General features: G+C 38.3%; 2 protein-coding genes across 3 annotated transcripts; one reads left to right on the top strand and one right to left on the bottom strand.

The window, feature by feature from the left end:
- Positions 1-93: 93 nt before the first annotated feature.
- Positions 94-6,698, bottom strand: hspa8b (heat shock protein family A (Hsp70) member 8b). The gene is made up of 9 exons (XM_044202816.1): positions 6,529-6,698; positions 3,378-3,587; positions 3,085-3,290; positions 2,468-2,620; positions 1,665-2,220; positions 1,359-1,561; positions 1,089-1,287; positions 762-994; positions 94-639 (listed from the first exon to the last, which is right to left on the bottom strand). The coding sequence occupies exons 2-9, from the start codon at positions 3,580-3,582 to the stop codon at positions 442-444; spliced, it is 1,953 nt and encodes a 650-aa protein (XP_044058751.1). The 5' UTR covers positions 3,583-3,587; positions 6,529-6,698; the 3' UTR covers positions 94-441.
- A 7,570-nt stretch (positions 6,699-14,268) lies between these two features.
- On the top strand, positions 14,269-17,998 carry si:dkey-4p15.5 (zona pellucida-like domain-containing protein 1). 2 transcript variants are annotated; one of them, XM_044202474.1, is made up of 11 exons: positions 14,269-14,275; positions 14,952-15,067; positions 15,163-15,389; positions 15,510-15,694; positions 15,819-15,891; positions 15,980-16,077; positions 16,158-16,238; positions 16,363-16,534; positions 16,643-16,739; positions 17,127-17,156; positions 17,354-17,998. In XM_044202474.1, exons 2-11 carry the CDS (start codon positions 14,968-14,970, stop codon positions 17,485-17,487), a joined length of 1,197 nt encoding a protein of 398 aa, XP_044058409.1. In that variant the 5' UTR covers positions 14,269-14,275; positions 14,952-14,967; the 3' UTR covers positions 17,488-17,998. The 2 variants fall into 2 exon arrangements, with proteins under 2 accessions (XP_044058409.1, XP_044058410.1); XM_044202475.1 differs by lacking the exon at positions 14,269-14,275 and adding an exon at positions 14,441-14,460.
- The last annotated feature ends 541 nt before the right edge of the window (positions 17,999-18,539 follow it).

Here is an 18,539-nt window from a genome sequence, read left to right as displayed (position 1 = left end):
ACGCACACACAATGTAACACTTATAATACCAATATTAGAATAAGATGTCATGGTTACAATTAAGGTATTGAAAAGATGAGCAATGAGTCCAAATTCAAAAAAAAATATTTTATTTAGTCTCATTTTGCAAAGTGTTGAGCAATATCGACCATTTCCACCACATAACCAGCTCAGAAAGAAAAACACACTGTGGTAATGCAAACATTAACTGGTTTAACTGAACGCAATATAGTCTCCTGAGAAGACCGCCTACCAGAAAAGCCACAGCGGAAGTGTTGCTTTAAGCCTGATGCACAAAAATTATCAAAACAATCCCAAAAGAGGCGTGGTTAATGGTTCTGAGTATAACAATTTAGATAACTCTGTGATATTATGACTGATCGCCCTTCACACCAAAATCAAAAAAGGAAAGAGAACAAGCTCATGCAAGTCTGGTCTAGTTTAGTCGACCTCCTCAATGGTGGGGCCGGAGGACGCTCCTCCTCCAGGAGCATCACCTGTTCCGGGGAAGCCGCCTGGCATCCCCCCTGGCATCCCCCCCGGCATCCCACCTGCATTCTGGTACAGCTTGGTCATGACTGGGTTACACACCTTCTCCAACTCCTTCTGCTGATGCTCAAACTCATCTTTTTCTGCATACTGAGAAAAGAGAGAAAGAAGAAGAATTTAAGTATCAATCAGATGCCGGCTCGACAATTATTTTAACACTTATGCTGTGAAAGTTTACAGTCACAAAACTGGACCAGCTTTCTAATTCATACCTGGTTTCTATCCAGCCAGCTGATGACCTCGTTACACTTGTCCACAATCTTCTGTTTGTCCTCGTCGCTGATCTTGCCCTTCAGCTTTTCGTCCTCCACAGTGGACTTCATGCTGAAGGCGTAAGACTCTAAACCATTCTTGGCAGCCACCTTCTCTCTCTGCACATCATCCTCAGCCTTGTACTTATCTGCTTCCTGGACCATACGCTCAATGTCCTCCTTGCTCAGGCGCCCTGATGGATTTTATTTCAAATGAACACAAGGCTGAATACACGTATGTCAAATTTCACAATTGAGATACAGCGCTGAAGTTCTTCTTCAGCTTACCTTTGTCGTTGGTGATCGTGATCTTGTTCTCCTTCCCGGTGCTCTTATCGGCCGCAGACACATTCATGATGCCGTTGGCGTCGATATCAAAGGTCACCTCAATCTGAGGAACCCCTCGGGGTGCAGGGGGGATTCCAGTCAGCTCAAATTTCCCCAAGAGATTGTTGTCTTTGGTCATGGCCCTTTCACCCTCAAACACCTGCAGATATAATGGCAGGTCAACAAGTGTTCTTTTCAGCTAAATACAGGGAAGAAAGATGGTGGTCATACCTGAATGAGCACACCAGGCTGGTTGTCTGAGTAGGTGGTAAAAGTCTGGGTTTGCTTTGTGGGGATAGTGGTGTTCCTCTTAATGAGAACAGTCATGACTCCTCCAGCGGTCTCAATGCCCAGAGACAAGGGGGTCACATCCAGCAGCAGCAGGTCCTGCACATTCTCCGATTTGTCGCCTGACAGGATGGCTGCCTGCACAGCTGCAGAACAAATAGGTGGATTTTGAGTTCAGTCTCTTTGTCAGGATTTTTCATTAGTACAAATGAGTTACTGCTACATTTATGGACATAAAGGGGTTAATACCTGCACCATAGGCCACTGCTTCATCAGGGTTAATGCTCTTATTGAGCTCTTTCCCATTGAAAAAGTCCTGCAGCAGCTTCTGGATCTTAGGAATACGAGTGGAACCTCCCACCAAGACAATGTCGTGGACTTGGGCCTTGTCCATCTTGGCATCACGTAGAGCCTTTTCCACAGGCTCCAGGGTTCCTCGGAACAGGTCTGCATTCAGCTCCTCAAATCGGGCCCTGGTGATCGAGGTGTAGAAATCGACTCCCTCATACAGAGAATCGATTTCAATGCTGGCCTGAGTGCTGGACGACAAAGTGCGCTTGGCCCTCTCGCATGCCGTGCGCAGACGACGCACCGCCCTCTTGTTGTCACTGATGTCTTTCTTGTACTTGCGTTTGAACTCAGAGATGAAGTGGTTGACCATGCGGTTATCAAAGTCTTCTCCACCCAAGTGTGTGTCGCCTGCTGTGGACTTGACCTCAAAGATGCCATCTTCAATAGTCAAGATGGAGACGTCGAATGTGCCACCGCCCAGGTCAAAGATGAGGACGTTTCTTTCAGATCCAACCTGTAATTTGAAATGATTTAATTGTAATCTGTAGTTTATTTGAGAGAGTATTCGACTTTCAGCAGGCATTTTTGGGCTTTTTAAAAAACATTTACTTCAGTAGTTATAAATATTAGATGTTGGACTCTTTCCCAAACAAATAACCTAAAAACAATTATTAGTGTGGTCAAAAACATGCAAACATACAAAAAGCCTTACAACTAGATACTGAATCTTGTAGAAAGCTGTAGCCTAAGACTTCTTTTACCTTTTTGTCCAGGCCATAAGCAATAGCAGCAGCAGTTGGCTCATTGATGATACGAAGGACATTAAGCCCAGAAATGGTCCCTGCATCTTTGGTGGCCTGGCGCTGAGAGTCATTGAAGTAGGCAGGCACAGTCACTACAGCATTTGTTACAGTCTGCCAGAAGAAAAAAGTTGATGAGACATTAATGACATTTGCAAGATTAAATGTACAGTTTTTAATCATATTAGTAAATAAGTAAAATTAGAGCTCATATATCCCTGGTCTATTTAAACAACACTATAACTATAGTAAACAGGAAACATCTACTGCAGAGTTCTGTTTAAAACTCAAATGTTTTACAGGGGTAATAGTAACAAAAATACTGTAGTAGAAGCATAGAAGATTTGCCTGAGTACTTGCAAAATATACTTTTGTGTAGTGTGTATACTCATGCAAATCTCCCATTTTGTAAACAAACAAATAAAACAAAATGTTTCTAATAAATAAGACAGTGTAGTCCCTCATTCGTCCAGGAGTGTTCTTTCAGAATCACTGAAAACAGTGTCCAGATGACTACGACTGAAACCTTTTCTACATTTCTAAGAAATAATTTGTAAAAACAAAGCACACAGGTGTACCTTCCCAAGGTACGCCTCTGCAATCTCCTTCATTTTAATTAGCACCATGGAGGAGATCTCCTCTGGGTAGAAAGTCTTGGTCTCGCCCTTGTAGTCCACTTTTACTTTGGGGCGTGAAGCATCATTAATGACTGTAAATGGCCAGTGTTTCATGTCTGACTGGACAACGCTGTCATCAAACCGACGTCCAATGAGACGCTTTGCATCTGAAGGACGATAAAAGATGCAATAAATGAGCAGAAACATCAAAATTAACTAATCATACTGGACTTTTCTGGAAAAATGTTTCATACCAAATACTGTGTTGTTGGGGTTCAAGGCCACCTGATTCTTGGCTGCATCCCCAATCAGCCTCTCTGTGTCGGTGAAGGCAACATAACTGGGTGTGGTCCTGTTTCCCTGGTCATTGGCAATGATCTCAACTTTGCCGTGCTGAAACACTCCGACACAGGAGTAGGTAGTGCCCAGGTCAATGCCGACTGCTGGTCCCTTGGACATGGTTTCTGAGAATATGAAAATTATCAGCTGTTGATCATATGTTGGCACTAAACTGAAAATCTGGGTATATGGCAGATAAGTAACTTAAGCCCTCTCTAAGCACTGCGGGTGGCTACCATGATGCACATTTGAAGTATGGAGTAATGAGGCTATTATCAGAGAGTGAGCAACTCAAACATAAGTGGAAACAAACTGTCTCAGTGAAGGTCCATAGCACCTGTTCAAGCCTCCTCACTTTTGACAGCTTGGCAACGGCTGTCTTTATTATGGCAACAACAGACAACAGGGAGCAGGTTTACTGTAACCAGACTGAACTACCATTTCGTTGAATTTCATTATTATTTTATCATAGAGTTGAAATGTTAGACTTACATGATAGTAAACAGAATATATGTGGGTTTGAGACAAAACAAGCAACTATAATATGTCAACTTGGGGTCTGGGACATTGCTAGTTGCTGTTTTATTATATAATATTTATATTAAATACTGTTTGAATTGCTGAAAAAACAGAAATGGGCAGCGATTCTGAACTGGAACTAGAGCTGGATAATTTGCTGAGTAAAACTGAAAAATAAGCTGACGTAATAAAGACTTGTTCCTAGTTTCACACTGCAGCAAAGTTATCATGATGACTCAGTATGCAGTAACTTCTTGGAATAGGCCCTATATTTACTGTTGCTACAGTAGCAGACCATCAATATACTGTAATGCTAGCCTAATGTTACACCACATGGGAGGTACTAACCTAGGAAAGGGCTCTCATACAAGGGGTGTGTGTGTGCGCGGTGGGGGTTCTCAAATGTTAGGATTTGCTGCTCCCCCCCTATCTTATTTTTATTGTTTTTATCTTATATTATTGTTGGGTATTTTATTCCATTTTATTTTTGTATTATTTTAACTGTCTGATTTTATTTACCTCATTGCAGTCCTGAAAGGTTTTAATCTTGGTTCAACCAGTTAAAGAAAGCACTTTAAGTTTATTATTATTATTATTAATATTAGGGTTCAAACTGCGAAGCGGTAAAGTTTGTTCCGGTTAATTATTATTTGTCTGCCGCAAATGCTCAAATTTCTGTGAAATGGAATGAGCTAGAAACACGAAGCTTGATGTGCAAGTACTTCCACAGAAATATGAGCCCTATCGGCCACATGGTGGCGCCGTAATTAAGGCCCAAAAATGCAATTTTTAACAGGCCACGCCCCTCACACCGTAAGTCTGAATGACTTGAAATTTCTCACAAAAGTCCAGCCCAATAGGCTCTACAAAAAAGCCTCTTGGATTGGATTGAATTAAAGTCTGCCATGATGGATTTTTTGCTAATTAGCATAATGTGAAAAATGGTAAAGTGACATCGACTTGAATTTTGACTCTATCAACACCAAATTTTGGATACAGCATTGCAGGACTGAGATACACATCTCTATTTTAAATGAGCAAGAACGGTCAAAAAAACTTGGCATCTCTGGGGGCCAGTATTAACCAAAATCTAAAATGCCATATTGATTGGTGCGAGTGGGCGTAGCCTTTCACATATTTGCTCAAAACTCAAGAGGTCTTTGAGCAATCCCAAATAAACTCACTAGTGACTTCCAGCACTATCTACTGAACGAACAAACCAGGTTTCGTTCAAATCCAATGAAGGGGGGGCGAATGGCGTAACTTTGAGTGAGCAATAATCAAAACGCTGCAGACTGTGTGATGATGGAACAAGTGTGTGATTGATCTCACTCCTTCTTTCAAACAGAATTAAGCAAGCTGAAGTGACTTTGCTCGTTGCTGCCTGCAGTTTTAATTTTGAGCTGCTTCCTCCTATTGAGAGAAAAAAAGTTTGAACCCGCCCATTGCTGCCTGCGGCTATTTTTAATCATTATTATCATTTATCATTCTCAACAAGACATTTGAAGGCATCAATTTGGGAACTTGTGATGAGCTAGTTTTAACTATTTTCTGACATTTTATAGTCTAAATGATGATTTGATTAAATTTTTTTTGTCAGGGAAGAAAAGAAAAACGGAGAATGTTCATCAAGCCAAAATGTCAATCAAATCAGAAATAAGAGGAAACCTACCTTGCTCTGAAGTTGCCTGTCAATATAGCAGAAGAGCCTTGTGTCTTTGGTGTGTAGGTTTGTGCAAAATCTAACTAATGAGAAACATGCAAGTTCATTCTCTAGATAAGGTTAGTACCTTGTATCATCCTCTTGTTACTACTCTAGTTTTCCCAATATTGTTAATAGTTGTTAAAAGGTAATCTGGTTTGAGGCTAAGGGGAGTTATTATTATTATTTTTTTAACAAAAGGGGGTTATGAAAGTAAACGTTTGACAGCCAGTGAGCAACAAGAGTATGGCATTTTGTGCTGCCTCATTAGCTTAGCTGTCATCAGCAGCCCCAGTACAGGAGGGCGTGCCACTTATGTTAGGAGGCTGAGAACTTTCTGGACCATTCCTTTCACTTCCTTGTAAAGTTGCACGCAGTTTGCAAGGCGTTATATAACCTCTTCTGCAGATGTGCATTACTTCAACACATATTAGCAAGTTTTCAGTGCAAGCCGCAGTCTGATTTGACAGAGAGATGTTAGCAACATCATTTCATACCTGTTGTTAGCCACGTTCTCTATCTAACTTTCATGTTAAAGAAATGTCAAATAACTTAGCCGTAACATGCACAAAAACATTATAAAAAGTTAGCTTACAGCATCAATTAATAAGAGATGTTGGCGTAAATTACGACGTGCAGCTGCATTTGAATTATAGCAAATGGATGCCGACAGCAAACATTGTTAGCTAGCTTAAAATTTTACCTTATTAACGTAAATTGAGCAGCCGTTGACACTGATGACGTTATCGAATTATTAACGTAGTTAACGTTAGTAAGCTAAATGTAACGTCCTTGTAGTTCTAGTAAAAGTTATCACAATACATTATTCACCTAGCAATACTCACCTCCGTTAAATTCAGAATATGTCGTTTTATCGGTTTATCGTTAAAGTAGCTGTTTTTAATACTGCAGACTGACAGGCTTCACCCTGAGTGACACGGTGTGACCGACGGGTCCCTGATATCGCGCTGTCTGTGTGTGGAAAGCTGGGAGCGACCGCGCCTCCTTCACTATATTCCCACTCCGAACACTCTAGAACGCAGGAGGAGCGATGCTGGCCAATCATCTTTCATCAATTCCACTGCCTCTATAAATGGTCCAATTAAAAAGACTGTTTATAGATTTCCACAGCAGTTGCTACCATGATTATGGGATAAGTGAGAGTGGCTTCCAGCAATGACTCAGACACTGGTTGATTACAGTGGTTGAGAAAGTATTCAGATCCTATAAAAAAAGCAAAAGAATTAATGCCACACTATAAAATACTCCATTACATGTAAAAGTCCTGCATTGAAAATTAAACTTGTATAAGCATAATAAGGAAAATGTGCTCATCCATCATTGTCAAATATAAATCTGCATCTGCAGTATACTGTTTATAGACATGTACACATACATATACTGTACATAACCCACTTCATGTAGTATATAAAGTAACCTATTACATTACCATTTCAATATTTATTCCTTTGCACTATTTGCATTTGTTAATAATTTACAGAAACACTTGTATGTAGACATTGTATGTTATATATTTATATATACACCTTCACCTACATGTCCATAATAGTTAAATATTTAATTTTACTTATATCTTTGTTCAGCTTTGCTGTCCTTGTTTTTAGCTGTATGCTTATTTCTATCTTCCTGTTAATTGTTCTTTGAACTGTGTATAAGTACACTGAGAGCAACTTAAATCTGGAGTCATATTCCTTTTTAGCCAATAAAGCTGAATCTGATGTACTTAAAGTACTAAAAGTAAAAGTACTCAATGCAGAAAAAATGCCTCTGTGACTGTTATACTATTATATATCATTAGATTATTATTACTCATTCATTAATGTAAAAGCAAGATTTTACTGTTGTAGTTGGTTGAGGTGGAGGTCATTTTTAACTGTTTTGTATAGGACTGCAACTAATGATTATTTTCATTATGGATTAGTCTGCTGATTATTTTCTTGATTAATCGATTGATTGTTTGGTTTGTAAAAATTCAGAAAATGTGTTAAAATTAAAATAATTAATCTAGGTCATCACTATCTGCTGATGCTCTGTTGAGGATATAAATCTACTTCCAGAAACATATGATTATGACCTACAGAGAAGACATCTTTCACATGACTACATTTGTTGCTATTTTGATAAAAAATTGATTGGCTTGTATAAGTGAAACTGATTGACATATCAAAATTTCTGAGTAGTGGAATTTGCAACACACCTACCAATTTCCATTGGTGACTTTTGGTCGTACGGTTTTTGCTGCATGAACACTTTTAGCGGATAAAAAAATCCTTCTTAAGAAAGAAGAAGTTACATTCCATCACTGGCTGATTACAAGAATGCCACACTTGTAGTCTTCCTTTTGAGAAATCATTTAGCAGACAAATGCATGGCTGATTCCAGCGGTTCCTAGGGCACCCGCGAGGGGACCCCAAGATCATGGCCGGATTAACCTGCAATGCGGCCCTGGGTCAATAGTGACCTGTTGGGCCCTCATTCCTCTCCTTCTCTGTTCAGTGTGTACAGTTTTTTGATTGTGGAACACTACATGGCCCCAGATTTGCTGCGGGGTAATTTGATTAAACATTTTAATTTGGGAATATGCAACATAAAAACACAAACTGACATAATTGCATTTTAATACTAGAATTTGACACAAAAACCCTCCTCAAGACAGAGTTAGGACAAGTAATAAGTAATGAAAGTGAGACCTACCTTAAGGCCCATCCTGTTAGTACAATGTGCTTTAAGCAAGATATTTTCACAAATGCTAAATTAGATTATCGCAAGCAAGCAGGCTTTTGAGTCTATAAACAGAAATCTGCAACTATTTCGATAAGTGTTTCAAAAACATATAATGAGTTTATAAGATATGATTATCTTATGGTACCCAATAGTAGTGTAACTATAACGTAGTTAAAATTAGCTTCACCTTGACATGAATCAGTCACAGCAATCCCATAATACTGCATATACAGAGCACTCTGAGAGGGGTATTCTGCTGAATTATGAATACTACTTCTAAAACTTTAAGTACTTAAGATTTTGAATGTATGCCTTGTAATGGAGTAACATATATTTTACACTGTGTTCTTGATAATTTTTCTTGAGGAGGAGTACCTCTTCCACCACTGACGAAGGAGAGTTCAAATACTGTATAACGCTTTGCAGTCAGTGCAAGTGCAAGCAGACAGGAAAAGCTAAACCACACCTATAAATGCCAGGTTAAAATCCAGTAAGTCATTTTAGAAGCAGGACACTGAAATGTAGGCTAATACCTCTAAAATACACAATCTGTAGCGCAACACTGAATCTTCATGGAGAATAGATATCGTGGATCCTCTAAAAAAAATAATAAAACTAGTGGGTCACAGATCATCAAGTTTTATAACAAACCCCGGGATTGGTTTACCAACACAGTGCATGCAAGAGATGTGTGTGATGTGACTTTTTAAAAAAGGGCTCCTCCTGTGTTACTGTCATAACATGTTATTATACAGCTCAGGTGTTGCATGTGCTTGATAGTGTGACTCAGGGATCAGCACGGTCTAATTACATTGAAGCTTTAGTTGAAAAGAGATCTATTGTATATTAAAACTAAACAATTCAATACCTTCCGTTTAATTTGACCCTTTAAAGGTGCAACACAAAAAAGGAAGGAAGGGAAAGATAAGATACAATAGGACAGCTATAACAAATATTATACAAATGAAATGTACATGCATACTAAAATAAAATAGAATAAAATAAAAATATACAAAATATCATTGACAGCAATAACATGGAACACATAATAGAAAACAAACTATCCATTGTAATTTATTTTAACGCATTGTGGGATTAATTTTTTGAGCTTTTGGAGCTTATGCAGTCAGCAGGTCTGAAAGTGAAAAGGCAGGAAGATCAGACACACTGTACAGTAATGAGAAGGGTGAACATTATGATTTATTTTGGCACTCAAGTTGCCACCTATCCTTGATTGTCAGTTTATGAATTCTCAGGTTGTTTCATGTCTGCACAGGCTGTAAGGCTGAAATCAAGTGCTGACAACTCTGTATTGTTTAGAGTGTCAATAAAACATCATTAAAAAATGTCAGATTTTAGGAAAACATTGGCTGTTCACCAAGGCCTTGTGTAATTTAATTTTGTAAATGAAAGGTATTTTTCACTGCAGTGTTCCCAAGAGCCCCTTTAGTGGATGTACATTGAATTGCCTTTACTGTCACAAGCCTATAGAGATATACAAGACACTTGTTTTGTCCTCTGAGACTTATGTGACTACCATGGTTGTTTAAATAGATGCCTTTGTTCCCATTGAGAGTATAAGAAGTACAGTGATGTGAAAAAGTGTTTGCCCCCTTCCAGATGTCTTATTTTTTTGCATGTTTATCACACTTAAATGTTTCAGATCATCAAACAAATTTAAATATTAGTCAAAGATAACACAGGTAAACACAAAATGCAGTTTTTAAATGAAGGTTGTTATTATTAAGGGAAAACAAAATCCAAACCTACATGGCCCTGTGTGAAAAAGTGATTGACCCCTAAACCTAATAACTGGTTGGGCCACCCTTAGCAGCAACAACTGCAATCAAGCATTTGCGATAACTTGTAATGAGTCTTTTACAGCACAGTGGAGGAATTTTGGCCCACTCATCTTTGCAGAATTGTTGTAATTCAGCCACATTGGAGGGTTTTCGAGCATGAACTGCCTTTTTCATGCCACAGCATCTTAATAGGATTCAGGTCAGGACTTTGACTAGGCCACTCCAAAGTCTTCATTTTGTTCTTCTTCAGCCATTCAGAGGTGGACTTGCTGGTGTGTTTTGGATCATTGTCCTGCTGCAGAACCCAAGTTCGCTTCAGCTTGAGGTCACGAACAGATGGCCGGACATTTTCCTTCAGGAGTTTTTGGTAGACAGCAGAATTCATGGTTCCATTTATCACAGCAAGTTTTCCAGGTCCTGAAGCAGCAAAACAGCTGCAGACCATCACACTACCATTACCATATTTTACTGTTGGTATGATGTTCGCATTTCAGAAAAAGAACATCATACCAATAGTAAGTGTGACAAACATGCAAAAAAATAAGAAATCAGGAAGGGTGCAAACACTGTATATTATTCTACACATTTCTGGGAGTCACATTCATGGACACATGAGAGTGTTAATGTACAGTGGTCTGGCACTGTTGCAAAGTGTAAGGGATGCATGTTGGTAAAGTAAAGCTCAGCCATTACTCAAACACTGCCCTGAGAGTCAAATGGGACATATAGATGGAGCTGTTCTGTGCTGATAATAAAGTACGACTTACTGGAGTTTAGCAATTATAGATATACACACCAAGATCCCTCTTTTCTTTATGGCTGTCCAGGAAAAACAGCAAGCACAATATGTATCCTCAGAGATTATCATGGGGGAGAATGCGCTGTTACTGCAAGTTTCAAATGCTATACATTTTGTTATAACATCAAGTGTTATACTTGACTTAACAAACCTCAAGTGCACATAAAGTTCAAGGAATCCATGCAACAGCAGTCTTTTCCTCAATTGTCCACTGACATATTTTATATTTGGCACTTGTCAGCTAGTTATAGTGGAATCCATTTAAACTCCACAGATACTGAAATTTTGAGTCTACCATCATCTCTAAAGCTCACTAATTAAATCTGCAGTAATTGATTTCTCTGGCCACTTTTGGCAGTGCAAACAATGTTGTGCATGTTGTGAATACAACATATCATCACCTTTTAAGTTGAAATGGCGACCTTGTTAGCAAACAGATGCTTATTTACACATCCAGCAGTTATGGAGCAACATTGTCATTTGCAGTCGTGTTTCTGCTCACCTGGCAAAATGTCAGTCCAATATTAACTCTATTTTAGCTCTGTTTTTGGTCTCTACCAACTCCTGAGGGAAATATCTGGATCTTTTTTTTTTTTTTGCTGAAAATAGCTGCAGATTTGAGATTCTCTGTAGATTCATCACTACAAGTGACCCCCCTTCACATTGTCACATTTTGTTATAAAGATATCGATTATAGCCACTTTAACAACTTATATCTGGTTTGTTCAATCAGTACTAAAAGTGTGAAAACGACGTTGTGCTTCCTTGTGTCTCCGCTGGTTGCCTGGCAAGTGCTCAGAGCCAAGAAATCCGTAAAACAGTGAATCCTTGTTTTTACACTTTGCTTTTCCTACGAATTAAAGAAATTAGATATAATGTGATAATTAGTAAGCTTTAGAGGTTGTTAATGTTGGACAGAGCCAGACTAGCTGTTGCCTCCCTATTTCCAGTCTTTGTGCTAAGCTAAGCTAATTGGCTGCTGACTGTTACTTCATATTCACCATACAGACACGAGAGTGGTATCGATCTTGTCATCTAACTCTGCGCCAGAAAACAAATAAGCGCGTTCCCCAAAATGATTAACTATTTTTTTAAATTTGGTCATTACACGATAAGTACTGAGCGGGACATTTTACAGTTGGAAAAATTAACTTGTTAGTCCTCTCTGAAGGACAAACTATGTAATGGTGACACGATTTCTAAATGACCTCAAACAGATCTTTGGCATTTCTGCACTACAATTTCTTGTTACTTATTGACCGACATATATACGCCGATACTGATATATCTGTGATAAGCTGGGCCCTAGATTCCATGCATCCCAGCAAAGCTCAGAATACATCCTCTTGGTTCACATGGCAAAGTTTTTATTCCCAGGCAACACAATGTCAGGGATAGAGCGTCATCCTATCTTACGTTCTTTTCTAAGCAACATTTTCAACGCCCTAGGTCTATGTGTCGGCCTACATTGTTATGAGATGGTCAGGTAAAAATTGAGGTTAAATTCATCCTCAAATTTCAGCACGGTCAAAGTCATCAATTTTCACGTTCAGCTGAGTCATTTTCATCATAACTTTGACTCTTTAAAGAACCACATTTGTGTGAACTGCACATTTAAAATACCTGTAGCAAACACTAACTGTATCCGCTCCTTTTCAATACGGCACATTTTTGTTTTTATTCATGGGTCCTGACCTAAATCTGTCCTCAGGCCTGTACCAGGTTAGTCTTATTATTTCTCAAGGGGGCCACATATACTGCTTTTGGGTCCAACCTTTGAAAAAATGTGCCTGCAGTAACACTGATGGCATGGCTTGTAGACAAATGCTTATTTAGACAACAAAAGAGAGATTGAAGTGGCATTTGACATCGGATATGTCTAAAGTAATCTAACAAGCACCTTTTTCAGGCTGTATCCTCATGGTGTATTGTGGTGCTGTTCTTTGGGGACCTGAGTAATTCAGAGTCCCTTTCGTGTTGTGATGCTTCACAAAAGACATTGGATTTCTCTCAGATGGGTGTGTCTTTTATTCGCACACTGTACAAAACAGCAGCGACATTTTCTATTTACAGTTTACAGCCTGAGGCCATAACAAAGACTGATCCATTACAAAACTTGTACTCTTAAGAACAATAATGAGACTCTTATCACATCATAAGATCTCAAAAGAGAATACTTGGGATCAGATCCTGCCCTTCATAGGTCTATGAAAAATAAAACATTGTTTGTGTGTATACATTATGGTTTCCTATGCAACGCTCTCCCTGCCCCTACCCAAGACAGCAATTAAGTGTTTTTCCATTGCACAACATCATTACCAGACATTAAACTTGCATTATCTTATATATAAAGTTATAGCCAGACCAAATGTGAGATGATTGCTAATGCATTACTGGAAGCTTAAAGCTGACTGCTGTAAATGTGGCAACAAGAGGAGACAGTCAGAATCAGTCCTGACGCCCATGCTGGTAAACATCCCTATTCCTGTAGAATACACATGATATAAGCACTATGGATTACACGATTTTGTCTTTAGTACATCCAAGAAACAAATTATCAGTTTGCAATAACTTATCAGGGGACTCATTTATCTGTCAAGGAAAGGCACCCAGTTTCAATATCTGTCTTTAAATAACATGCTGACCAGCTACCACCTCCTGTAGTAGTTTTCTATCTGACCTCATTGAGGATCGGGACAAGCTAAAATAAATTCTCTCTGCTGAGATCAATACCATCGCATTAATAATACAACCGAGCTGTGGACATATTGCATGAAGACTGATCATTTCAAATGTCAACATTTGAATCCAGAAAGCAATAGTAGTAGTAGCTAATGCTTTCAGATTTATAGATTGAACTCCTTTGAGGAATCTTAAGACAAATTCCATTTTCATATGTATATATAGAAACTAACATTTGTTATTATCAGACACCATTACCTAACACCAGTAAAGTGCCTTGTGGCAGAGAGCTGGCTGTGGCTTCAAAGAAGCTTAAAAAAACTACTGGATTACAACAGAAGGTGAAATAGAGTTGACATCTTGAACTGTGTGAAAAACAAGTTTATTTTAGATGAATTGTTATTTAAATTCAAAATGTACGTAAAATATTCAGAAAAAAGATGATGTTAAAGGCCCAGCTCATGTTACACTATTGTTTAAAACTTTTCCTTACACGCCCCTGTGGTACAGTATAAATGCAGAGAGCTGGTGGCCGATAGCAAGACACAAAATGAAGACTGACAGGTGAGTCCCTAGAATAACTTCACTTATTTTTGCTAGTAGTTTAATCCTTTTTTAATCATTATTTTTATTTATAATATATTGTATGAAAAAGAATATACTTTAATGAAAATATTTTAATTGGTAAAATAGTTTTTTGACTTTTCTTACTATATCAACAATGGAGAAAAGTGCAGTTTACAAATACAGTAATTTTGTTTCTGGATTCATTGGGTCTAAATTAAACTTGACATATGAGATATGATTTGGGTCTTTATCTGATAAATAATGGCAGTTTCTAATTTTCTTGATATGCAAAATGCAGAATATGTTTATGACAAAGTACAAATATTTTCATCAATTGTGTCTTGAAACATTTCTTTCAAAGATGCAACTGGATTGAAGGATGTTTGTAACTCTTCAGGGAACTTTTTTCTTCTGAAAATAATGCATAATTCATGACACAGCCTAGGTTGATGCATGTCTTTCCTTTTTCCTTCAAGTGACTTACTACTACTTACTATATGTTGCATAGTGGGCTTATTTAACTCTATCACGTGTAGTTTACCCTCATGTACAGGAAGGCTGATCTATCGTCTCTGATGACAAAATTTTTTGAAAAGTTTTCTTTCAAAGCACTTTCGTCTTGAAAGGAGATGGTGAATGCTTTGGTTCCCATTGTATTGCTGTTTTCTCGCAGGTTCACACTCAACACAATGAGGCTGGTCATCCTTGTGTGTCAGCTTGGCCTTATTCTGAGGACCGAGGCACAGATACCATCCGCCTGCATTGTTAGCAGTACAAACAGACCTCCAGGTTTGTGGCATATTCTTTGATATGTACTTTAGTTATTGGTATTTCCACACTTCCATTGCAGTTTGATTTACATCCTCCCTTTTTATCTCTCCCAGAAAACTCAGACATAACTGTGGTCTGCGGCACCGAGCGTATGGAACTGAGCATCTACCTTTGCCCAGTGTACCAAGCTCTTTACAACGAGTCACTGATGGTCCTCAATAATCAGTATAACATACCTAAGTGTTTTGGGACTGCTGACTGGAGCGTTGACCCACCAGTCTTAAAATTCAGATTCCCCATAAATGATAGTTCCATCTCATCCTGCAATAATAACTTTAAGGTATTCTTCACAATAACTTTACCTACTATTTGTGTACATCCCCCTCAGATTTACTGGATTTTTCAGTACATAATAATATTAAATATATTTCAGTGAAATATATGTTTGTTTTTTCAATAGATAATCAATCAGGTTGGGAGTGGAGCGTTTGCTGACTTCTCAAATGTCCAGTTCGTCAACATCTCTGGCACTGTTACGTCTATAGATCCCTCTGCAGGTATGATCACCTATCGCCCGCAGATCCTGTACAAGTTCTCCTGCATGTACCCGATGCAGTATCTACTAAACAACACTGAAGTGGCCGTGTAAGTATGTCATGGGACACCCAAAATAACACCTACACTGTACGTGAAATAAGCAGGACTGAGCTACATTTTGATTCATCCAAGTCTCTAATGCATAATATGAATTTATTTTCATTTAAAACAGATCAGGTGCGAATCTTGCCATAAGAGACAACAATGGTAGCTTCATCAGCACACTGAGTATGCGGCTCTACAAAGTAAGACCTGCTCTAGCTTTTAGAATTGGACATAGAGTATTTTTTAACATTTTATAACTTCATTTTGTTCTTATTTTCCGTTGAACAGGACGGACAGTACCAAGAGATTCTTACTATCCCACAATCAGGACTCAACCTGAAGACCAAGATTTATGTTGCAGTTACGGCTACCAATCTAACAGACAGGTATTTAAATTTTGACAGTTTACAGTAAGCCATAAGTTAATGAGAAAAGACACTTGAAATCCACCTGTCTGTCCTCACAGGTTCAACGTGCTGCTGGACAGATGCTACGCCACAACAAGTCCACATCCCATGCTCAAAACCTACTATGACCTTTTTATAGGGTGAGTTGCATATACAGTATGTAAGACTATATAATACCTTCCACTTACTCTGACACTCAGCTCCAAGCTAGCTCTTTGTACTTCCCCATGTTCAGTCACACTACTTGTCTCTTTTTCACCCAAGGTGTACACGTGATGCACAAACTAAGGTGGAGCTCAATGGGGCGTCTCAGAGGGCACACTTCTCCTTTGAGGCCTTCAGATTCGTGGAGCACAAAAATCTGACAATTTCCACTTTCTACCTGCACTGCGTCACCAGACTCTGTGAGGTATCTTCGTGTCGCGGATTAATGCCTGTGAGTAGACACCAGAGTTCCTTTAAGAGTCCTAACATAATTTTAAGATATCACAAATTAATTACTGTAGTTAATTCATATATCAGATTCTTTATTTATTTTGAACAGGACTGTGGAGTTGCCAGGAGAAAGAGAGAGGCCCAGGAGGTGTTGGCCAACGCTACAGTCACCTCGCCTGCCATTGTTGTGGGAAAACAGAGCAGTGGTGCGTCTTTAGGGCAAAATATAACTAAGATATCCCTATATCCTATCACAATGACACAATATTACCTTAAAATGTGCAAATTGTGATTTGCTTGGTTGATTCAGTCTGACTGCAGAATCTTGTTTAAACCTGATGAATAACTTCATATATGGCAATAAACTGGATTTGTCTTTATTGATAGAAACATTACATTATTAGAAAAATATGTAAATGTTGTTAATCCATGCCCTGTAGAATGACACATAGAAGTGTGCAAGAAGTGCATATGAAGTTACAGCCAGAAGCAGGTTAGCTTAGCTTAGCATGAAGACTAATTAATTTGATCAATTATAACACAAAAAGTGAATCCTGCCAATTATTGACCACAGTTTTGGTTTCATTTTTCAGGAGATGCTCAAACATTATCGGCTTCTTACGGTAAGAATCTGCATTACATGTAACATTCTCAATGTACTGTTATGACCTGGGTCAATGAAGTGTGAAGAGCAGCAAATTTGTCTTTGATGGACTACTTTCTTGGTCACTATTTTCTAATTAACAACATTAATTAATATACCCATGAATTATAATATTGTCTGATATTTTCATGCTTTTCTTCTTCCCTGCTCACACAGCTATGCCATCTGAGAACTACAGCAGCCCTGTGGTGGCTGTAATTGTCTGCATCGTCATCCTAACTATTGTCCTCGTCACCATGGCTGTTTACGTTGCGCTGTACATCAGACGTAGAAAACCAGTCATTCAGTAACATCCCCTCCCTGACTGAGAGTGGAGTCACTTCAACTATCTTCCAAACTACCAGTTTAATACTTCATCATCTACAAAGCATGGCCGTTATGCTGCAGAGATAGTAAAACAAGCCATGAGAAACAATAGTCAGAAATATTATACTGTCAAACTACTATTTAGCTTTTCAATTTCACAAACAGCATTATAACAAAATGGTCAGCAGTAATCTAGGCTTGCAACTTAATAATCATTCTGACAGTTTATTAATGTGGAGATGGGGGCACAGAATCTGTACAATAGTTGTGTATTATAATTGTTAGTTTTAATCATGTTGTCAGAGTCGTATTGAAGTATTTAATGAATGGTGTCATCTTTTGTAGTTATAAATGGTGTACTTTTAAAGATTTTCCCCTCCGGGATCAATAATTTCTGTTTCTGATTCTGATTTAAAATGTTTTTAATAAGAATGATGAAGAAAGTACTCATGCTTTATTCTTTGATAAAACACACCATTAAATTCTTGATTTTAACTGTCTCTTATTTTATGACTGAACAGACTGAATCACAGAAAACTAACAGATTGGTGTAAATGATGAAAAACTGGCTGATATAAGTCAAGTTGGTTACTAGATCTAAACAACAATATTTGCTATACTCCTCAGCTGGTTTTAATTAATTATTTTGAATTAATATACTGTACAATTAATATACAGGGCCAATAACTTTAATATACTGCACTGTATGGACAAGACTGTGTTTGACTGCCAGAGTTTGTCTCAAAAGCTCTGGGTTATCTGTGTGTCACTTATTTTGGGGGTAGTTTGAATAAATAAAAATTGGTTTCGTAATATCTACCACTAAAGCACAACAAAAATGTAAATGGTAAAGGCACTAAGGTGGCCCCTACATTTTTACCTGATCTTGACGCCCTGTCTCATAGAAAAGCCTTGTGTCAAAATTGATGTAAGTTTTAAGACCATAAATGTTTCAGTTAATATTAAGTTTACATGGTGCATATACTTTTTTGGCCACTTGGGGGCAGCGGAAACAAGTTGTGAATACAACACTGAC

This window comes from Siniperca chuatsi, linkage group LG7 (assembly GCF_020085105.1).
Source record: "Siniperca chuatsi isolate FFG_IHB_CAS linkage group LG7, ASM2008510v1, whole genome shotgun sequence".
Taxonomy (NCBI): domain Eukaryota; kingdom Metazoa; phylum Chordata; class Actinopteri; order Centrarchiformes; family Sinipercidae; genus Siniperca; species Siniperca chuatsi.
Note: the sequence above shows the minus strand (reverse complement) of the source record. Positions and strands in the feature narration are given on the sequence as shown.

Bases quoted from the DNA above. Each gene is read 5' to 3' on its own strand.
- si:dkey-4p15.5 (XM_044202474.1), top strand. From the start codon at position 14,968: ATGAGGCTGGTCATCCTTGTGTGTCAGCTTGGCCTTATTCTGAGGACC. The intron at 15,068-15,162 runs GTTTGTGGCATA...TATCTCTCCCAG, and splicing joins CAGTACAAACAGACCTCCAG to AAAACTCAGACATAACTGTG. The intron at 17,157-17,353 runs GTAAGAATCTGC...CTGCTCACACAG, and splicing joins AACATTATCGGCTTCTTACG to CTATGCCATCTGAGAACTAC.
- hspa8b (XM_044202816.1), bottom strand. From the start codon at position 3,582: ATGTCCAAGGGACCAGCAGTCGGCATTGACCTGGGCACTACCTACTCC. The intron at 1,562-1,664 runs GTATTAACCCCT...TTTGTTCTGCAG, and splicing joins AGCAGTGGCCTATGGTGCAG to CTGTGCAGGCAGCCATCCTG. The intron at 640-761 runs GTATGAATTAGA...CTCTTTTCTCAG, and splicing joins GCTGGCTGGATAGAAACCAG to TATGCAGAAAAAGATGAGTT.